The sequence below is a fragment of the Pseudorasbora parva genome, chromosome 5 (genome assembly GCF_024679245.1).
Source record: "Pseudorasbora parva isolate DD20220531a chromosome 5, ASM2467924v1, whole genome shotgun sequence".
Lineage (NCBI taxonomy): Eukaryota > Metazoa > Chordata > Actinopteri > Cypriniformes > Gobionidae > Pseudorasbora > Pseudorasbora parva.
The window spans coordinates 14,932,715-14,950,489 of record NC_090176.1 but is presented as its reverse complement, the minus strand read 5'-3'; the positions used below and the strand labels follow the sequence as shown (position 1 = coordinate 14,950,489).

The 17,775-nt window shown below is 41.5% G+C and overlaps 1 protein-coding gene across 1 annotated transcript in view; it reads right to left on the bottom strand.

The window, feature by feature from the left end:
• Positions 1–220: 220 nt before the first annotated feature.
• Positions 221–17,775, bottom strand: part of LOC137075091 (coiled-coil domain-containing protein 148-like) — a 120,280-nt gene continuing 102,725 nt past the window's right edge. Inside the window, exon 15 of the mRNA XM_067443291.1 lies at positions 221–384. Within this exon, the coding sequence (XP_067299392.1) occupies positions 238–384 (147 nt within the window). The 3' untranslated portion in view covers positions 221–237. The remainder of the gene's footprint in view (positions 385–17,775) is intronic.

Below are 17,775 nucleotides of genomic sequence, written 5' to 3'. Positions count from 1 at the left end.
TGGCCCGTTTTCTATATCTCGAAGCTGATAGGGGCTCCCAGAAGTGATCCCCAATTCCAATTCGTCGGTCTAAGTCTGACGTACGTCGAACGTTGACTGACTGGAAGGGAACATTAAATTCAATAAATAAAATAAAAAGTCTTATTATTATTGTAAAATGATATGTCACACATTTTAAGGTAGACCGGGGTATGACTAATATATGTGAAAAGATTAATATATTTATTTAATTATTAATCAGCTTCTGAAGGCAGTGGATTCCATGTCTCGTCTGGGTGGTTTTGGAGGTTGGATCTCAGACAGAGTCTGTCTTCCATAAGGGGTGTTATGGAGACCTGCGTTTCTGAGCGCCTGTTCAATACGCACTCTGGGATCAGAAACAATCTGAAAGACAGACAAATAAGATACAAAAAAATTAAAAATAAGAGTTTCAAAAATTTTAATTATTCATAAAATTATTGATTCATTATAAATTCACTAAAGTCACCATGATCAAGCCTTTAAAGTGAGTTGCTTAAGCAACAGTCAGGGAAGGAATGTAAATAAAAATCTTATTATAGTTAAATGTTTTATAGGTTGTACTTTTGTAACAGGAGTGGCTGTTGACCGGATGATCTGCTTTGACATGTCCAAGGTTAAATTGAGTAACTTATCTCAGTTTTATGTTTATTTACAGGATGTGATGTTAAACATCTATGTTATGAAACAAAAGTCTGAAAAAAGCTGTTTCACAGTTTGGCCTTGGCCAATGACTTTGTAAAGGTCAGAGTCCCAAAATGTCATCAGAAGTTAACCATTATTACTGGCATTGTTATTTGCAAGAGAGAATATAGCCGACTTTGTGTCAAAATTTGATTGATTGATGGGGTCGTAAAAATTCCATAAAAAAGTTTTTTCCAGAAATAGAAAGACAAGTTATAGAGTAGGCTCAAAAGGTATATGTATTAAACATATCAAAGAAAGAAAGTACTAATAATGTTAAGTTATTTCACTTACACTGTTAAATTTTTCTTTAGAAAAAAACAATGTTTTCTTATGAAGCTCGGTGTAAAAAGCGTCCTCTCTCTCCGATGACAGAAGTGGAATGAGCTGTGGGAGCGTGTGTAAAGACACACACACCCCCAGTCTCCGCCCCTAGCACCCCCATCGGTGCTGGAGAATGCACCTGCTCCCCCCACACTCCTTGCGGTGTGTGTTTAAAAGGCCGAGCAATTAAGCAGTCTATCTAAACACAGAACAAAGCTTGTGTTTTTATTTTTATTTTTCAAATAGAAAAACTATTCTGTAACAATGGCTGAAGTCTCTGCACCTAAAACTCCCGAGAGAACCGTTGTCGAGTCTATGGATCATCTATCTTTTGCCCCGAGAAAGTAACATGGGCTTTGTCTATCCAAGTTTCTCCATGAACCGCTGGATGATGTCCAATACGATTTTCATTTGACAGGCACTTGTGTGTGTGGTTACAATTTAAAAAAAACCTGGTTAGGTTAGGCTGATCAATATTGACAACGATGATAGATACACAACGAATACACCGGATGACCCAAATCTGGTTTTCACAGAAAAGGAATGGATTCTATTTTATACGCGAGTGTGGCATGATTTGAAAGACGAAGGAGACGAATCCCTGTTTATAGTCGAGTGGAACGGGTTGACGGGGACGAGATTCAAACTGCTCGGGGATCATGTTAACAAACACCCCGAAGATTATGTGTACATACTCGGAAGCGATTTTGGAAAGGAACTGCCGAAGCGTTCGTGGTCCATATCTGAGGCGGATCATTTGAAATACTATTGCATTAAATTTATGTTTCAGTGGAAAAACGTGCCTGTGCTGGAAGATGTATTTTTTTAAATAGACAGGATGTTTAAGTGGTGTGAAGTGTTTGATCGCTACAACCACATCAAAGTGAAGCTATTTCATCCTGAATGGTGCGTTCCTAGTAGGCTGTAGTTCATGTAACCCCACCCACATTCTACAATCATTAAATATCTGTCCGCAGAAGAAGCCTCTACAGCATTCATGCATCATGTCTCAGGAAAACGAAGCTACGCCTCTCAACACTGAACCACTATCATTGTCTACAGATGGATGTCATCACCAAAAATGCAACACCTGGCTGACTACAGTCTGTACAGAACTGGGCTTTAATAATCTGGCATTCCTCGCAAACTATTCTTCCCCAGGGCCCCTCTGGGATTCCCGGTGATGATGGTGTGGACTGCTGCATTGGTGTAATGGGCCACAGAATCATTAAGGCGGGTCCTTCTGGAACACCTGATCAATTAACGAATGAAAAAGGAATGTGAAGGATGCGAAGTGGATCACCCTTCGCAAACAAGACACTCATGTCTGTTTGAACCAGCTCCCTATTATTTTTACAGATGTTACGATGAGATCAGTCAAAAACTGCTTAAGCCCGAGCAAAAAAACATTTTAGCAAATACGCTGAAGCCGCTCGGTCTAAGGCCTCACCTGCAAAGAATCCAAGGTACTGTTGAATCTGTCTTGTGCGATCTAAGAGATGAGATCTACATTGTGGAAGAACTGGCCTCTATGAGGCAGAAGCTTGTGGATGAAAGCTACGAGGAAGTAATTTACAATGCCGTTGACAATTGGAAGTTAGCCACCGAGGCTGCTACTGTTGTTGATTCTACCTGCTGATCCTGCAATGGGAAACCTTCTCTGCTCTACCTGCCTGGCTAAATATTTCTTTAAACAACGGGTCAGATGTGAAATATCAAATTTGCTGTACAAGATTGTTAATGTAACAGACAATGATTAGTGAAATTAAAGACCCAAATAAATGTTGTGAGGAGATTATCAAACGAATGGCGTGATATGATAAACATGACTATTGGCTGCGATGGCATACCATGTACAACTATAAAAAATATTCTCGAAATGATGCCTGAATGTAAAGAATCCTTTAAAATAGGTAACATATTATGCCTTTGTACTTATGTATGTGTAATACTGATGACAAGAAATGAACCTCACGATGTATGTAAAATTATTGATACAATGGTTGATTACGTGTTAGTGAAAAATTATGCAATGTGTGAGAATTTTCTTTTTTATTTGGATGAGATATAATTTGTCATAGTAAACATTTAATTTTTTATATTCTGGAAATAAAAATTTGTATGTCACCGTTCATCTGATAATTATTTTGTGAAACGCAGAGAGAGATAGACGACATGTCTGAGCTCATGAAAAAAAAAAATATTACAATCCGTCAAGCCCAGGGGCTTTTGGTGGTAAAAAATGATTAAAGCAAACAATATTACAAGAATATGGCATACGTCTGAAAGATAAGGATGTGACCGACTGGCTGGCCAGTCAAGATACATATACTGTACACCGGACAGCCCCTATAAAATATAAGCGAAACAGAGTGGTAGTGTCAGAAAGCCTGTCATATAGGAACCAAAGTTGGTTCCATAGGTTCCCATTTCAGTGTTGCACACAGGAAGACAGGACTGCAACTATTGTTTATGCACCTAATCATTATTGCTCATTGTAATGCGTTTATGAAGCGATGTAAGGACACATATGTATATATTCAGATGGTATATATGTGGTGTATGTCGTACTGATGCCTGTTGTTTACATTGGCGAGTAATTTGCTGCGAGTACATTCGCTAATTAGCATTAGCCACCAGTAGTGATGGCCAAATGAGGCTTCCTGAACCACTGAGGCTTTTCAGCCCATTGGTTCACCAAAAGGTTCATTTACCTGAAGCCTCATGAAACGGTGTGCTCCCTAGTGACACCTGCTGTCCAAAGCAATGCATCGCACACAAATCTATTCATCCTGAGCAACCAAGTTGTCATAGTGTGGGCACACCCCTTTTCTATTGCCTGTGTATTAATAAAGTATTTTACTCTGCTTGTATTAACCTATGTACACACAACTCACACAAACACACAACTTTGTGTTCAACTATTCAGTAGTTCTTTGGGTTAGTGATGACAGTGAATGCCCAGAATGATTGTAAATAAATTATTGTGAGTGCAGTGCTGATTGGGAGTGCAATAGTGCAGTGCTTATGGGACTGGAATTGTGGAACAGCAAACTGCAACAGGGATGGGAAAAGCTTTCCCTAATACAGTCTAGTCTTATAATAATATTAATAATAATAATAATAATAATAATAATAATAATAATAATAATAATAATAATAATAATAATAATAATAATAATAATAGCAATAATATATATATAATAATAACACTACTACTAATAATATATATATATATATATATATTATAATTACGTAGTATAGGTATTACAACTAGATATAAGCTAATATACTCTAATAATCTACTGAACTATGTATAATTTACTCTAATAATCTACTAAACTAAGTATAATGTAATATAATATATAATTCAAGCTATGATATAATGATATTGCTACTACATACAACCGACACCTCAACACCAATGCAAATGCCTACTGCAAACCCCAAGTCTCCCAGACATTTATGCAAACTTTTATGCAAGATTTGAAAAACCTACCTCACCAGTCATTCCCCCCGACCCCATTTTAACACCACCCTTCTGCATCCAGGAGGATGAGGTGAGAACTACATTTAAGAGGCTTAAGAGCAGGAAAGCAGCAGCGCCGGATGGGATCAGTCCTGCTTTGCTTAGCCATTGTGCAGCTCAATTGGCACCTGTTTTTTCCACAATTTTTAACATTTCATTAAGCCAATGTCAGTCCCACAATGCTTTAAATGCTCCATCATTATTCCTGTGCCAAAGTCCTCAAAGATCACCTGCCTCAATGACTTCAGACCAGTTGCCCTAACATCTGTGGTAGAGAATTTTTCCCGCTCAGAATTCACCCTCTGGATTGGGTAAACTAACCCAGAAGGGGTGTGGATTAATTGTCTTAAAAGACAAGTGGAAACATTTCTTTGGAGCTTTTTCTTCTCTACTCGGCCACCAACTTTCCATTTTCATTTATGTACCATATTCTTTCGTTTACTATCTATATTTCTACTCTCTTTATGCATATTTAGTATGTACTTTCTGTGTGAATTGTAGTGTTATTTTTAGTCTGTGTTTATTAAACTTCGAAAAGACATTTAATGAATGGAATCTGTCATTCTTCTACATACACGAAGTCAATGAAACTTACGATCTAACGTTACCTAAACTGCTTATGCTACTATTTTAGTAAAGTAAACTGTACGAACATATGAAACATGATTTGTCCTGATCAGTAAAGTTAATGTTTCTTATGCGCTCGTAAAGCAGTAATCCTTTATTGAGAATTGATTTGAAAGTCTATAACTAATTTGCAGGACAAACTTAGTAAGATAATTTCAAGCAATTCTGTAAAGGGTTACTTGTATTTAATTAAACATTTTTCCTTATTGGAAAATTTTAATACGTAATGAACGACTAGCAAATTATATTCATAAATTCATGAATATTGAATATTAAATCCCTTTTGAGTTAATTATTCCTCGAGACATTAAACTCATAGGCACATTTTTGCTACATAGCTCTCTAATGTATTAATTGCAGGTCATTATTGAATAGTGATTGTGTTACACACACACTGACTCAGGTCCCCTTCTAGATAGTAAATCACGATGCCTGTGTGTTTGCTGTGACATTTCTTGCTGTCACAAACACACTGTAAAGATTTAGAGTTCCCTTTCGGGGAACTCGAGCTGCGTCGAAACGCTGTGAGAACGCCTCTGCGTTAATGCGTCGTGAAGTGCATGTAGAACCATTCCATTGGAAAATCGATCGATCGTCGGTGTGATGACGTCATCGACCGGAAGCTATAAAGCATCCGTGAAAACAAACAGGAACTAGCTTCTGTGCCTTCAGCAAGCGATCTGTGTGAACCTGTCTGTCTATTTGGTGTTTTTGTCTGTCTATTTGCAAGAGTTTTTCCACCCTTTTGTTAAATATTGCTTAACAAAAAAAGAGAAAATAAAATAGATAGAGAAATGGCGAGTGATAGCAGCAATTTCAAGAGGTGTGTTCATCCCTGCCCACGCTACATCACGGGTGGGGATACACACTCTCTCTGTGTTGCCTGCTTGGGAGCGCAGCATGCCCAGGCAGCCCTCGAGGGGGCTGCTTGCGAGCATTGAGAAAAGTTACCACTGAGAACGCTGCGCTCCCACCGGGCACTCTTTGAGGAGGGTGCCTCGGCTCGTGTTCCCCGCGGCTCTGGTCCCGCTGCCGGGTCGTGGGGATCACAATTGGACGTTGCAGAGGGGTTAGAGACGGGCGCTGCCTTATCTCTGCCCTCACCTGCACCGTCCAGCGTATGAAGGTAAATTGATGCCATATAGAATTGCAAGCGTAGGGTAAGATTTGTGAAAGTGTACATAAGATTGCAAGCCTAAATTAAATTTGCATGCACAAGATAAGTTTCGCAAAGGTGTAAATTGCCTTTCAAGTGTAAGAAAAAAATATTTGCAGCATTTTACTGTTTTCATAAGTGTAATTCATGTATTGTGAAACTGCAGCTTCATGTTAACGCAAAATAAATATGATCTGTATTCTTCTGACTTCCATTTTTCTGCGCTTACCCTTTTGACACGTTTATTTCGCCAAAATACGGCCAAAAGCATTGCACGCCTGTGAACATCGATTTGCAAGCGGAAAAAACAGAGTCAGGAACTGTGAAATAGATTGAGCGTGTAAAACCAACCTTTGTGTAAATAAATAAACTGTTGCAACTGTCTAAATGACTTGTTGTGTGCGTAGGGCAAAAAGGCTCCCGAAATAAACCGATTTGCACAGTTCCGTCTTTCTTTTAGCTGTGCTTACAGTTTTGGCACGATTCTGTCACTGACTGAGTTTATCAAGCGCGAGGAGGAAGGCGGGTCCACCTTCTTCTGGAGCCAATCAAATGAGCTGCTCGATTTACTCTTATCTGATTGGTTCAACCAAGTTGGTTCAAACCTCAGACGCCAGAACACATCTTTATCTTCATTTTATTTTTAATGCACAAATACATATAAATAAATAAATAAATAAACAACGATTGCTAAATAAGCTGTGCATTTTAGACGTATGTTTTCATCCTGAATTTCGAGCTGGTGTAGTCATTGGTTTGGAATTGTATATATATATATATATATATATATATATATATATATATATATATATATATATATATATATATATATATAAACACCACTGAGCTGATATTAAACTTCACAATCAAAAAATTTCATTCCCATTCTTTAATGGCCATGTAACAATACCATTCTGAATAACTTTTTCAGACCACATTTCATGGTATTTAAAAATCAATTATATATTTTGAAACATCGTTCTGGTCACTGTCAATATTGATTCTGATTAGTGATTGTGTAGTTGTGTAGACAGATCAAGCTATTATATAGTTAGTATGAAAAAGGAAATGCTTTCTCTTTGTCCAGTTTTGACTGTAGGATAATACAAAACTGATACTTCAAATCAATATAAAACTCAACTTAGACAAAGAGTAGCCTTTTATAATGATTCATATATATATATATATATATATATATATATATATATATATATATATATATATATATATATATATATATATATATATATATATATATATATATATATATATATATACATATATCCAAATCAAATGCAAACTAACTAATTATGTCTGAATCAAAATTCAGCAAACAAGGAATACACAGCCATACAGTAGGGATATACCGCCATCTAGAGGTTAAACGATGGCATTACAGATGATAAATGGTGCATAATTTAGAGGTACCCTTAAAAAACATGTTAAAGGAAAACATATTTTTGTTATTATGAACTAATTTTAGCAAAATACTACTACTACTACTACTAATAATAATAATAATAATAATAATAATAATTTTGGAATCGCCTCTGATCAGTAGTCAGGTGATATTATGAATGCAGTGCAAATACTAGGTCTACTTTTAGCAGCATCAAGATTACAAACTTATATCTGGCAGGATGATGATGATGACGATGATGATGATGATGATACATGCACTGAATTCACATAAATTTTCTTTCTCAACACACCAGCTCAGAATTCAGGATGGAAACATATAAGTCTTAAACCTAATGGTGCACAGATTGTTAAGCAATTGTGCTTTATTTATTATTTATTTATTTGTTTGTTTGTTTGTTTATTTATTTATATGTATTTGTGCATTAAAAGTAAAATGAAGATTGCTGACGCCAGAAGCTGAGGGTGCTTGTCTTCCTGACGGCAGAAGCTGAGGGTGGTTCCCCCCCTGGGGAAACAGTGTTTACCCCTGCCAACGGTACCCGTTTCCCTGCTGCACCCTCTGGGGGCCGCGCTGCCAACCCCGCCGCAATGCCGGGGCGCAGTCTGTCTCCGCGGGCAGTCAAGTCAGTTGTCCCCTGCCGGTTCGCCGCTTCAGGGCGCTGTGCTTGCTGTTCAAAGTACACCAGAGGCCAGCCTCGAGAGGCTGGTTCCCTTAGTAGATTTTCTAGACGAGTGGAAACGTCTATCAAACATATCTCGTTGGGTCCTGCAGATAATCGAAAGGGCAGGATTTTGAATTTTGAATTGCCATTCAATTCAAAAGGCGGCCACCTCCTTTCAGCGGTGTCCTACCTACAGAGGTGGGCCCGGAGCAGGCTCTGGTGATGGCACAGGAAGTAGAGACACTCCTGCAAAAGGGGGCTATAGAAAGGGTTCCTCCTCCCGGCAGGGAGTCTGGGTTTTACAGCCGTTACTTCATCGTGCCAAAGAAGGATGGGGGCTTACGCCCGATATTAGATCTGCGTCTATTAAATCCCTCAGTGGCCAAGCTCAAGTTCAAGATGCTCACACTCAGACAGATTGTATCGCAGATCAAATCGGAGGATTGGTTTGTCACCATAGACCTCAAAGATGCGTATTTTCATGTCTCCATCCTTCCACATCACAGGAAGTTCCTGAGGTTTGCCTTCAGGGGAGAGGCATACCAATATCGAGTACTTCCTTTCGGTCTAGCACTGTCACCCCGCACATTCACCAAGTATGTGGATGCAGCTCTGGCGCCGTGGCGTCTGCAGAGCATCCGCATACTGAATTATATCGACGATTGGCTGATTCTAGCGCATACAGAACAGATGGCGGTTCAGCATCGAGATGCTGTTCTCGCACACATGTCGAAATTGGGGTTGAGGCTGAACGCCAAGAAGAGTGTGCTTTCTCCGGCTCAGAGAACCACTTTTCTAGGTGTGAACTGGGATTCGGTAATCATGCGGGCGCAATTATCACCAACACGCATAGCATCGAACCTGGCAGCAGTCAAAGAGCAGAAGCTAGACCAGGCCGTCACTGTGAAACAGTTCCAGAAACTGTTAGGTCTCATGGCAGCAGCGTCCAACGTAATACCTTTTGGCTTACTGAACATGAGGCCGCTACAGTGGTGGCTCAAAACAAAAGGATTCTCCCCGAGGGGAAATCCGCTCCACACGATCAAAGTCACGCGGCGATGCCTACGTGCTCTGGTCATGTGGAAAATCCTGGGGTTTCTATCTCAGGGTCCTGTGTTGGGGGCTCATGTTCGTCGTGTAACGCTAACGACAGATGCCTCTCTCACGGGCTGGGGTGCGACCATGAGTGGCTGCTCATCCCAGGGTCTATGGCAGGAACATCAGCGGCACTGGCACATAAATCGGCTAGAGATGCTCGCAGTGTTTCTTGCATTGAAACAGTTTCTGCCCGACCTCAGGGGCCACCATGTGTTAGTCAGGACAGACAACACATCGGTGGTCGCCTATATAAATCATCAGGGGGGTCTGAGGTCCCGTCCATTGGACAAATTGGCACGTCGGATCCTCCTGTGGGCCCAAGGGAAATTGCTGTCCATCAGAGCAGTATATATCCCGGGGGTCCTAAATCAGGAAGCAGACAGCCTGTCGAGGCAGGGGCCGAGGCCCGGGGAGTGGAGACTCCACCCCGAGGTGGTGGAGCTCCTATGGAAGGTATATGGGAAGGCAGAGATAGACCTATTTGCTTCGGCGGAGAATTCTCACTGTCCTCAGTGGTTCTCTCTGTCCCATCCAGCCCCGCTGGGGTTGGATGCCATGGTACAGGAGTGGCAGAGGCTGCCCCTGTACGCCTTCCCCCCGATTGTCTTGCTTCCAGGAGTTCTGGAGAGGGTACGCCGGGACGGGGCCCAAGTACTTCTAGTGGCTCCATACTGGCCGACCAGAATCTGGTTTTCGGACCTGATATCTCTCCTGGAAAGCTCTCTGATGGAGATTCCGACCAGGAGGGATCTACTCTCTCAGGCGGGCGGGAGATTCCTGCACCCACGCCCAGAGTTGTGGAAACTGTGGGCCTGGCCTCTGAGGGGGCCAGGCTCATAGAGAAGGGTCTCTCGGCCGAGGTCGTGGAGACCATCCTTCACTCCAGAGCTCCGTCCACGAGGAAGCTGTACGCTTTGAAATGGAAACTTTTCTCAGCATGGTGCAGAGAACGCCAGTGGGACCCAGTTAACTGCCCGGTTGGTACAGTGCTGGAGTTTCTGCAGGCAAGGTTCTCGGCAGGGTTGACCCCCTCCACAATAAAGGTGTACGTGGCGGCCTTGGGTGCCTTCCACGTCCCTTTGGGTGGAGTGTCTTTGGGAAGACACCCTCTTATTACACGTTTCCTCCATGGTACATTAAGGTTGAGGCCGGTTATGCACGCTAGGGTCCCGGCATGGGGCTTGGCCATTGTTCTGCGGGGCTTATCTGAGCCCCCGCTTGAACCCTTAGAGGAGGTTTCAGATAAGTTCCTCACCTTGAAAACTATCTTTCTTTTGGCCATCTCGTCTCTCAAAAGAATAGGAGATATTCAGTCCCTGTCGGTTGGGCCCTCATGCCTAGAGTTTGCGCCTGGTATGGTAAAGGCTTTTCTGCATCCCTGACCAGGTTACGTCCCCAAGGTTCCTACGAGCCCACGGGGCCCCATTACTCTTCAAGCCTTCTGTTCTCCTCCTTTCACGACGTCAGACCAGGAAAGACTAAATCTGCTGTGCCCTGTCAGGGCGTTAGACACGTATGTCCACAGAGCTGCCCTGTGGAGAAAGACCGATCAACTGTTCGTCTGTTTCGGAGCCCCGAAGAAGGGGGCTCCAGTGTCTAAGCAGAGAATGAGCAAGTGGGTGGTCGAGGCCATCTCACTTGCTTATGAGGCGGTCGGGCAGCCGTCTCCACTGGCTGTCCGGGCGCACTCTACCAGGGGTATGGCTGCTTCTAAAGCACTTTTGTCGGGGGCTTCCCTCCAAGATATCTGTAACGCGTCAGGCTGGTCGTCTCTGCTGACTTTTGTCAGATTCTACGAGCTAGATTTGGCATCTACTGTTGGGGCGCAGGTACTCTCGTAATCGTGTGCACTTCGACATCAAAATCATGACTTTGTGTAAACATACATGCGCCAACCTGATCTCACAGAATGAATATTTATAGCCTAATTTTATATTTTGGAGCAACTAACTCCACTCCTACCCTAAACCTACCAACTCTCAACAATCTAAAACACATAACAGGCAAATAAATGTACAGTCACATGCATTTATTGCAAAAACTGACCAAAAACTGTATAAAAGTATTAACTCATCTTGCATTCCAAGTCTTCTGAAGTCATACGATATCTTCATGTGAAGTGCAGAGTTGATCTTAATGTTTTAGTCATTGAAATGATGATCGTGCTCCTTTGCGAACAGAACACACACACACTTGTTCATTCATATTTCTAATTCAAATGATACACACAAGTTGAATGACGCGATCGGTCACGAGACACACGAGAGCCAATTCTATTTTACAATCAAAGCTGACGTAATGACGCAATTGGTCACGAGACACACGACAGCCAATGCTGTCAAAGCTGACGTGACGCTTCTTCCGGCAGCAATATTTGTAATGTATTATTAATCTTTGGCGGATGGACTCGACGTTACTGATCGCTTTTGGGGATTTTTTTCACACAAATCAATCGTTTGGCCTCGGATAGTCCATTGTTGTTCTATATATAACGTTACACTAGTCTGAAGTGCAAAACCGTTTTGCTTGCTACTGCTATTGTTTAGTTGCATGCAATAGTCCATAAACCGAATCATGTCCTCATAAACTGCGAGTAAACACACACAAATGTTGACAGGCCACTAAATACAGTACATACCACAGAGACGGACGTCCTGCTGATGCTGTTTCTCCTGTTCAAATTATTTCAGCCTCCGAATCTGATTTTGGATCATATCTGTATTAGCTGAGAATCGATAGCCATGGGTTTCTCCAAGCTTGAGGACGTCACCGCTTTGTGCGCTCGTCATTCTTTAGCTCCGCCCACACGATACGCCTCCAGGCGCTCGTTTTTTTCCGGAAAGACTCGGTACAGCCTATATTTCTTTTATAAATATAATAAAACTAAAGACTTTTCAGAGATATGAAGGATGCAATACTACTCTATAGGTACTCAAGATTGACATGAGATTGACTGAAACTGAGTGCTTCACCCCCCCTTTAAGGATTCACACTCCACTAGGAGGGGGTTGCCTCCTCTACTGCTTTAGCAAGGGGTGCCCCCTACAACTTGTTTGTCATGCAGCAGGTCGTTCCTCTCCACCCACATTCATAATGTTTTATAGTTTGGATGCTCATGCTACTCTGGGCTCTCATGTCCTTGAGTCAACATCACAGTCTAATGTCCTTTTTCTGTTCTTGTGAGCACATCTACACAACCCGATGACTCCGATCTTCAACCAGTGCTGCGTTCCACTCCACTTTATATTAATATAAAGTATTCTAATATTCACAGCTTGGTAAAGCCCATTGAGTAAATTATTGCAAAGACATAAGTGTTGTCGCCTTGTCATATGAGCTTCCCCTGTGACTAATATTGGATCAATTAGGTCTCAAGTGTGTATAAAAAGAACCCCAGTACACTAGACCTTCACATCAACTGCAACTAGACCTCTGCAAACATGCCTAAGATTCACCCTGTGACTAAAGTTTTGATTATCAAGAGGGTGAAGACCAGATCCACTGCTGATGTGGCAGACACCTTCAATGTGTCTCAGCGTCAAGTACAGAGGATAAAAAAAGATTTGAAGAGACTGAAGACGTTTTTGACAAGCCCAGGTCAGACAGACCCCGCATGACAACTGCTCGAGAGGACCGTTTGTTGGCTCGAAAATCCAAGGCCAGCCCATTTTCCACTGCAGCAGAGCTCCACGAGACCCGGTCATCTGAAGTCCCTGTGTCAACCAGAACAGTTTGTAGGATTCTGCCTCGAAATGGCCTCCATGGTCGAATCAGTGCCCAGAAGCCAGCACTAAACAAAATACAATTGAAAAACAGCGTGGCATTTGCCAAGGCCCACAGCCTGCTAAAAGGATGGACGCTGGAAAAGTGGCAGAAGGTGGATTTTCAGATGAATCTTCAGTTGAATTACACCACAGTCGTCGCAAATATTGCAGGAGACCTACTGAAGCCTGAATGGACCCGAGATTCACCCGGAAAACAGTGAAGTTTGGTGGCGGAAAAATCATGGTCTGGGGTTACATCCAGTATGGGGGTGTGCGAGATCTGCAGGATGGAAGGGAACATCAATAGTCTAAAATACCAAGAAATCTTGGCTACCTCTTATATTCCCAACCATAAAAGAGGCCAAATTCTGCAGCAGGACGGTGCACCATCGCATACTTCCATCTCCACATCAAAGTCCCTCAAGGCAAGAAGATCAAGATGCTCCAGGATTGGCAAGCCCAGTCACCAGACATGAACATCATTGAGCAGAGGTGGGACAAAGTCATTGTTATGCAAGTCACAAGTAAGTCTCAAGTCTTTGCCCTCGAGTCCCGAGTCAAGTCGAGTCAACGATGAGTCAAGTCTCGAGTCGAGTCAGAAGTCAAAGCCAACAAGTCTCAAGTCGAGTCCAAAGTCCTACCATTTTAGTTCCGAGTCACTTCAAGTCATCTTACCACAAAAATAAAAATTATACAAATTATGTATGTCTGTAAGATTTGTATTTATTTAAACCTCTTTTTATACAATGACATTAAGCAAATACAGTAAAAAAACAGAAAATGTAAATTTTCACAGAAAATGCTTGTATTTCAACAGCATATTGCACTAGAACAATGCACAGCAGCTTCAGTCCTGTATTGTGTTGACCTCATATTGCAAAACAGTTAAACTTTCAAATAGATATAGGTCCTTTTAGCCTAAAATTAGGGCCATTATGGGAATATTGTTTAGCTTATTTTTGGTTTAATTTGGTTTACTTTAATAATTTAATTTATTCTGTTATTTTGTTTTGCTATACTTTTTATGCCTGCTTGCCATGGCAAAGCATATGACTTCAGTGTCTGGAGGGAAAGGGCTTTCTTATGACTTTTGAAGCAGTGAAAATATTCTTAACATTGCATACACTGAAACTGAAATATTATTGTATACCGTAGTGTATTATAGACAATGAATATTGACACAACAACATTGATATGAGTAAAGAGTTCAAATGCACCATGTGAGGCTATAGATTTTCTGACATCTGTTTCGTATTCTTCTCAGGTATGAAGAATACCTAGAGGGGTGGGGGGCCCAAAACAAGCCCAATATTATTATATAATTTATTATCATCAGTATAATTTATGATTAATAATGTATCAATAAATGTGCCTGCAACATATTAAATTGAAATCTCGTGGAGTTTAAAAAGATTGGATTTTACAAAATTCTTCAAGTTGCAATAAAGACTGTGAACAGAAGAGGTTTGGAGATGGAAAAAGAGAAAAAGTGACGTGAAGGATTATGGTAACTCCAGTCGGAGTTATTGCACACATATAAGGAGCAGTGGTGAACATGCACACTATAAACCGTAAAAAGGATCAGCCCTGCATCTCAATGTGCAATCTGCCCTAAAGAGTGTTGAAAATTACTAATGTCACATAGCTACTATATAGGATTATTATGCACTTTTTTTACAGTCTATGATTGGGAGTTGGTGCCCAGGAAAACACTGAGAGCGCTGCAATATAGAGACATGTTTATAATAATATACATTCGAACTATACCTACTGTTATTATTAGTAGCCTATATTTTTTTATTATTTATTTTTATAATAGCCAAATAATAATAGTCATAATAAATAGCCTACATTATAAAAAAATATTTTTAAAATTAAATTAGGTGGCTTACCTCCTGTTTCCTCTCCATCTCTGTATATCTCTGCTTGTTGCATTGTTTGTAAAAAAAATAATAATAAAATGTATTCGTCTATTTACGTCTACGAACTATCATTACATTTATAACATCACATCACATGCCTGCACGTTGAACGCAATTTTTCTTCAAAGAGGGGAAGGAGGCGGGATGTATGAGGACGAATGAATACAGCACTTGTGTCGTTGCACTATGGCTATTAGCTGTGAGAAGACAGTGTCAGGCAATGTATTTGGACAAAACAGCGACCATAAATGTAAAGAAACGAAGTTGCTTGTCATATTTTCCTAACAAGCAACCACATTTTTTTAAATAAGCCCAAAAAACCGCGACCCGCAACTCGAGATTTTTTACCGCGACTTGCCAAAAAAAGAAGCCCAAATAAGTCACGTGTTATACGCGGACTTGGTAGCTATGGATACTGTCGAATCAAACCAACGTGGGACTACAGTGATTGGATGTCGTGACTCGTGCTGGCAGCGTGCGTGCTCTCTGCATGCATACAGGTGCAGCTTATTTCACTGAGAGCAGCGCGGCCGTGTGAAAGAAAAATTGCCAAAAAGTAGCAAGTCTTCTCGAGTCATAAGGCTCAAGTCCAAGTGAAGTCACGAGTCATTGATGTTAAAGTCCAAGTCGAGTTGCAAGTCTTTGTACATTTTGTCGAGTCGAGTCCAAAGTCATCAAATTCATGACTCGAGTCTGACTTGAGTCCAAGTCACATGACTCGAGTCCACACCTCTGTCATTGAGCATATGTGGGGTAGGATGAAAGAGGACGAATGGAAGACGAAACCAAAGAATATTGATGAACTCTGGGAGGCATGCAAGACTGCTATCTTAGCTATTCCGGATGACTTCATCAATAAATTGTATGCATCCTTGCCAAACCGCATGGATGCAGTCCTTCAAGCTCATGGAAGTCATACAAGATATTAAATTTGGATCTCACAGCACCACAACTTAATTTGCTGACAGATTTTTGTATTTGCAGTAAATTTGTTACATTTCTGTATAGGCGACAAAACTTTTGTCTTGCCAAAATTTGACCTTTCTGTCTTGATTAAATGATAAATATTTCTTCTGTGAAAATTATTTATTTCGGTGCATTAAACATCATTTGGGAGGGTTTTAGCTTTTCATATGAGCTATTTCTAACACCAATTGATTAATTAAAAGTCAGGTTAATATGAGGTATTTCTACAAAATAGATAAGCGACAAGACTTTTGTCAGGGACTTTTGTCTAGTATTATGTAACTGTTACACTGAAAATACAGTGTGCGCAGAAATATCGTCACCGTTTACTCGTCTTTTACCCTCATGCAATCCGAGATGTATAGCCTACGACTTTATTTCCTCAGATGAACACAGATAAATAAATAATCTCTGCTAATTAAAACTCATTTGGGTTTCTAAGAGTTAAGGCATCAAACAGCACATACAGCAGTAACTACAGTAATCCATACTATCCCAATGGATAAGTGTTTGTAAGAAGAATAACAATATATTGCATCCGACCAGCAGTTATCTGCGTGTGCATGCGAGGGTTGATTTCACGCTTGACGTAACTTGAAGGGTCAAGCGTGACGTGCACGCGCCAAAAAACTCTGGTCATGTGGATGTCTGATGCTGTCGTTTTTTTTATGCTCACAGCAGTATACAAACAATAACATAATATATGATAATAGCAATTAGAAACAAACAAGTATAAAATACAAGCTATGTTCGTTCTCGCGTGTGTTTCAGATGAAACGTGCCTGAGAACGTCATGAAAGCTTGAAGCGTCTCATGCACGCGCTTGGTAACAGGCAAGCTTTCATGACGTTCTCATGCACGTTTCATCTGAAACACGTGAGATCAGACATCTCTTGTATTTTATTCTTGTTTGTTTCTAATTGCTATCATCATATATTATGTTATTGTTTGTATACTGTTGAACTTGTGAGCATAAAAAAAAACGACAGCCCACAGTTTCCGCAACTCCGGGCGAGGGTGCACGAAGACCCCGCCCGCTTGAGAGAGAAGGTCCCTCCTGATCGGAATCTCCAGGGGAGAGCCGTCGAGGAGGGACAAGATGTCCGAGAACCATACTCGGCCCGGCCAAAACGGGGCTAATAGCAGAAGACTGGCCCCGTCCCGGCGCACTCTCTCTAGAACTCCCGGAAGCAGAGCAATCGGGGGAAAGGCGTACAGGGGCAGCCTCGGCCACTCCTATACCATCGCACCTGTCCCAGAGGAGCTGGCGGCGACAGGGAGAACCACAGCGGACAATGAGAATTCTTGTGTGTGGCAAACAGGTCTACGTGAGCCCTGCCAAATTTCTCCCAAAGGAGCTCCACCACCTCGGTGTGGAGTCTCCACTCCCCGGGCCTCGGCCCCTGCCTCGACAGGCTTCCACATTCTGGCTCCCTGGGATGTACATTGCCCTGACCGACAGCAACTTTCTCTGAGCCCAGAGGAGGATAAGGCGCCCCAACTTGTATAAGCGACAAGATCGTAGACCCCCCTGATGATTTATATAGGAGACCACCGATGTGCTGTCTGTGCGAACAAGCACATGCCGGCCCCTGAGATATGG